Here is a 3,560-nt window from a genome sequence, read left to right as displayed (position 1 = left end):
GCAGGAATTCTCACCATCCCGGTACAGGGCAGAAAAACAACATCCCAAGACTGCATTCCTACATCACTATGGAAAACAGTTATGGTCATCTGAGAGCCTTTAGAGTCTGCCCTCTGGAAGCAGTGATCTCCCAGCACTGAGAAGCCAGACAATCCTGGCCAAAACACTATGAACCAACCTGTTAGGAAATAAAATATTCTATTGTACATTGAAAAAACTTTGTGCTTGAATGTATAATTTACCTTTTAGTTCACACCGTAATTTTTGGTCACTGTTATCCATATTTTTCAGTTTTTGATAAATGATGAAGCCTGCCTGCAAAAGGAAAGGAAAAATGAGTACTTGGTACTCTGCAGAAACATCCTTGAGACTAAAAGCCCTCAAGAATTAATTCTCACTATGGTGAACATCAAAATCTCTTGGCCTGTGGTCAATCAATGGTCAATCCTTCGCTGCACAGCTCACCACAGGCAGATTACAGAACGCTTCATGAGAGGCCAAGCCCTGAATGGGGTCCACGTTGTAGCGGATGCTCCACTATCTGATCCCAGCGTGGTTATCTCAAAGGCAGCTGCACAGAGAGCTCCAGGTACCCTGCTCCCTCTCAGCCTCGCCATCTGCTCCACCTCACTCAGGTTTTACACAGCGCTCCAAGAGAATAGCTACGAGCCTACTAAGACTGAGTCTGTGTGCTGAGTATTTCCCTCGATATGAATAATAAGTTCCAACAGGAAAAGGCAGCCTTGAGGTAGGAGTGTGCTAATTAGGCTACACGTGTTAACCCAAGCATCTCAAAAGATGAACGGGAAAGAAACAAGAGAGTCTCTCGTGGGCTCCTGGAGGATCCAAAAGGCAGGCCAGGTGAACAGAGGATAGACAGAAAGGGGCATTGCCTGGAAAAAGCTGCCTGGAGCAGCTGCACCGTGCTCTGAAAACAGAGCTCATTTCCTTACCAGTTTAGGTCTTGGCAGGTGCTAAACCCTCCACGGTTTAATAGTTAACTAAATTAGAAAACACACATCTCCCAAGTCAGAAAATAAAACAGAGACCATGATCCCACCTCCCTTCCTCTGCCTCACCACCGAAATAAAATCCTGAGAGGATTTCAATTTGCTGCCAGAAAGAACCATTTTCTCCTCGGAAGGAAGCAGCGCCCACCCAGCAGCATATTGGCAAACTGGGGGAACCACGGTCTTTCCTGTTTAATAACTTAGGACAGACAAGGAACTGGACAACCTACGCAGTGGCATTTCCACCTTGGAGCACCCCCTATCCACAGTGGACCTCAGAGTCCAGAAAGGCATTAAAAAAGCAGCTAAAGACACTTTAGAGAGGGAATTGACTGGTCCGGGCAGAGCAGTGCCCTCTTCTCGTACGTACATACGCATCTGTGGCCGCATATAATTTCTGCTCCTCAGAGAGGGGAAACTCCTCCCAGTTACTGCAGCGGACAGACTTATCCTTCAACAGCTGCTTGCCAAAAAGGTGCTTCACCAGCCCATTTAGACTCCACATCTCCTTACACTTCAGCTGGGAAAGAAAGAACACAGAACAGAGAACTGAGGCTGGCAGAATGTTTTCTTAGAAGATGCATTAATCCCTCACTAGAAGCAAAAAGCTCCGGGATAGTCAAAACAAACTAGTTTTGCAACCAGCAACTGTTCTCCAGGCCCAGTTCTGCTCACACCCTTTTCAAAGGTAGCTTGGCCATCTGAAAGCTGCACTTCCCTGCTCCCAAACCGTGTTTGTTAGAGGACACACCTACACTGCCAAGCTGAGATGATGGCATTTGGGCCAGATGAGTCCACGCAGTGAGGTGATGCGTGGCAGCATGGCAATATCTGTACAATGTAGTCTCAGGGTTGATACAATAAGAGCTGTAGACTAAGCCAGCAGCTCCCCTCCTCCCGGATTTTTCTATTATTTGCCTCTCTAATTACAGAAACTCCATTATCAAATCCAGGAACTTACTGTATATAAACACAGGAGTATTCATCTGCCTGTAAGTGTTTTGTCATCTTATGCAGGTCTGAAACCCAGCCCAAGCAGAAAAGCATAGCTCTAGCCCCCACTAACCAATCCTCAGGGTGCTGGGGAGCTGTTCTTCAAGCCTCTACAGGTCACCACTGGTTTCCATTGCTTTTGCACCCATACTTGTCCACCAGAGAAAATCCACGCTACAGTCTTAAGAGCCAGTGTAGGAAACTGTCCTTCAGACCCCAAGGATCCTGGACTCACGGGCACAGCCTCCTGCTATTCTAGCTTGCAGAACTATCAAGCCTAACAGCATCAGTGCAGCATCATCAGCTCGTCCTCTTAAATCTGGCACAAAAGCCCCTACAGACCGCTTGTGTTAGGTTCCCCAGCCCTCCCACTCACATTGTGCTGTTATATATAACCCTACTCTTTGTTCTCAAGCTTCACTTTCAAGTTTATTTTTGGGTTGTTTTCTCTTTAGCAGACGACTTTAAAGCTGCTACTGGAGATTGCATTGCTCATCTTCATCACAAATTTTCCTGGAGCTGAGTGCTGGGATTAAAAAAAGGGGGGGTGAACCAAGGAAACTCCAAGGAACACCTCCTTCGACTGCAGGAGCAAAACAGTTTAATTGGTACAACTTCCAACGCACTTGGAGCTGAAACTTGAAGGTGGCTCGTAGGAAGTGCACTGCTCCAAACACTGAGGATACCATTGAGGGAAAAGGGAGTGTGGTGTATTTAATTACAGAGTATGTTAAGCACAGGACAGAGGAAGGTGTAAGCAGCATGGTTTCCAGGCATACATCTGTCCTCCACCAGGAGACTGCAGTTGTTGCTATTATCCTACCAAACCCCCCCAAAAAAGGGACAGAAGGAAAGAGAAGCGCAGGGAGAGACCACGTACGGTTAAGGAAAAGCCTTGCATATGCATGGAGACAAGAAATGCAGAAATAGGGATGGCAGGGTAGTTTGGCAGGTAATGATCCTTTGTTCTCTTCCAAAGGAGACAGCACAGACCTCCCTGCATCAATTGATATCTAACCAAAACGCAGCTCCACTGAAATTCAGGGTGTGCCAGACAGTGCCACTTCTAAACGAGGGATCACAGGCGCTGGAAACTGCACCCACCAGAGAGCAATTGCTCTCAGAATGGGACCCCTACAACGATAAGGAAGCACAGTAACGAGACCCCCTCCCACAACAAAAAGGGTTTAAGTGTTACTTTCTCATTAGCAACGTCAGCCAGCTCCACAAAGCTCTTCAGTCTGATTTCAAAGTCACTCATCAGCTTCCATTGATCTCCCTCAATTCCTACGCCAACCTTTTTAATTGTTTCATCTTCGAGGAGCCTTTTGAGTCCCTTGGGAAAACCTAAAATAGATTAAGCCCAAACATGAGACACCAAACACTGGAAGATGCCAGAGAGTCTACTGGAAATGACGAAATCCTAGCACAGAGGCCATCCGCAGAGACCTGGGCTGCTCGGGGAGAAGCCCCCAGAGCTGTTCTGCTCGTGTGACCGTACTCTGGAACAACTGCAAACACCGTCAGGCTGTAACACATCATCTGTGGACAAGCAGG

At 47.1% G+C, this 3,560-nt stretch overlaps 1 protein-coding gene across 1 annotated transcript in view; it reads right to left on the bottom strand.

The window, feature by feature from the left end:
• WRN (Werner syndrome, RecQ helicase-like) overlaps positions 1–3,560 on the bottom strand; it is a gene marked incomplete at its 5' end in the record, with an annotated part of 25,408 nt that overhangs the window by 17,614 nt on the left and 4,234 nt on the right. Inside the window, 3 exons of the mRNA XM_010132663.1 lie at positions 243–315; positions 1,381–1,530; positions 3,202–3,350. Of these exons, the coding sequence (XP_010130965.1) occupies positions 243–315; positions 1,381–1,530; positions 3,202–3,350 (372 nt within the window). The remainder of the gene's footprint in view (positions 1–242; positions 316–1,380; positions 1,531–3,201; positions 3,351–3,560) is intronic.

The sequence above is a fragment of the Buceros rhinoceros genome, unplaced genomic scaffold (genome assembly GCF_000710305.1).
Source record: "Buceros rhinoceros silvestris isolate BGI_N320 unplaced genomic scaffold, ASM71030v1 scaffold38573, whole genome shotgun sequence".
Classification (NCBI taxonomy): Eukaryota; Metazoa; Chordata; class Aves; order Bucerotiformes; family Bucerotidae; genus Buceros; species Buceros rhinoceros.
Note: the sequence above shows the minus strand (reverse complement) of the source record. Positions and strands in the feature narration are given on the sequence as shown.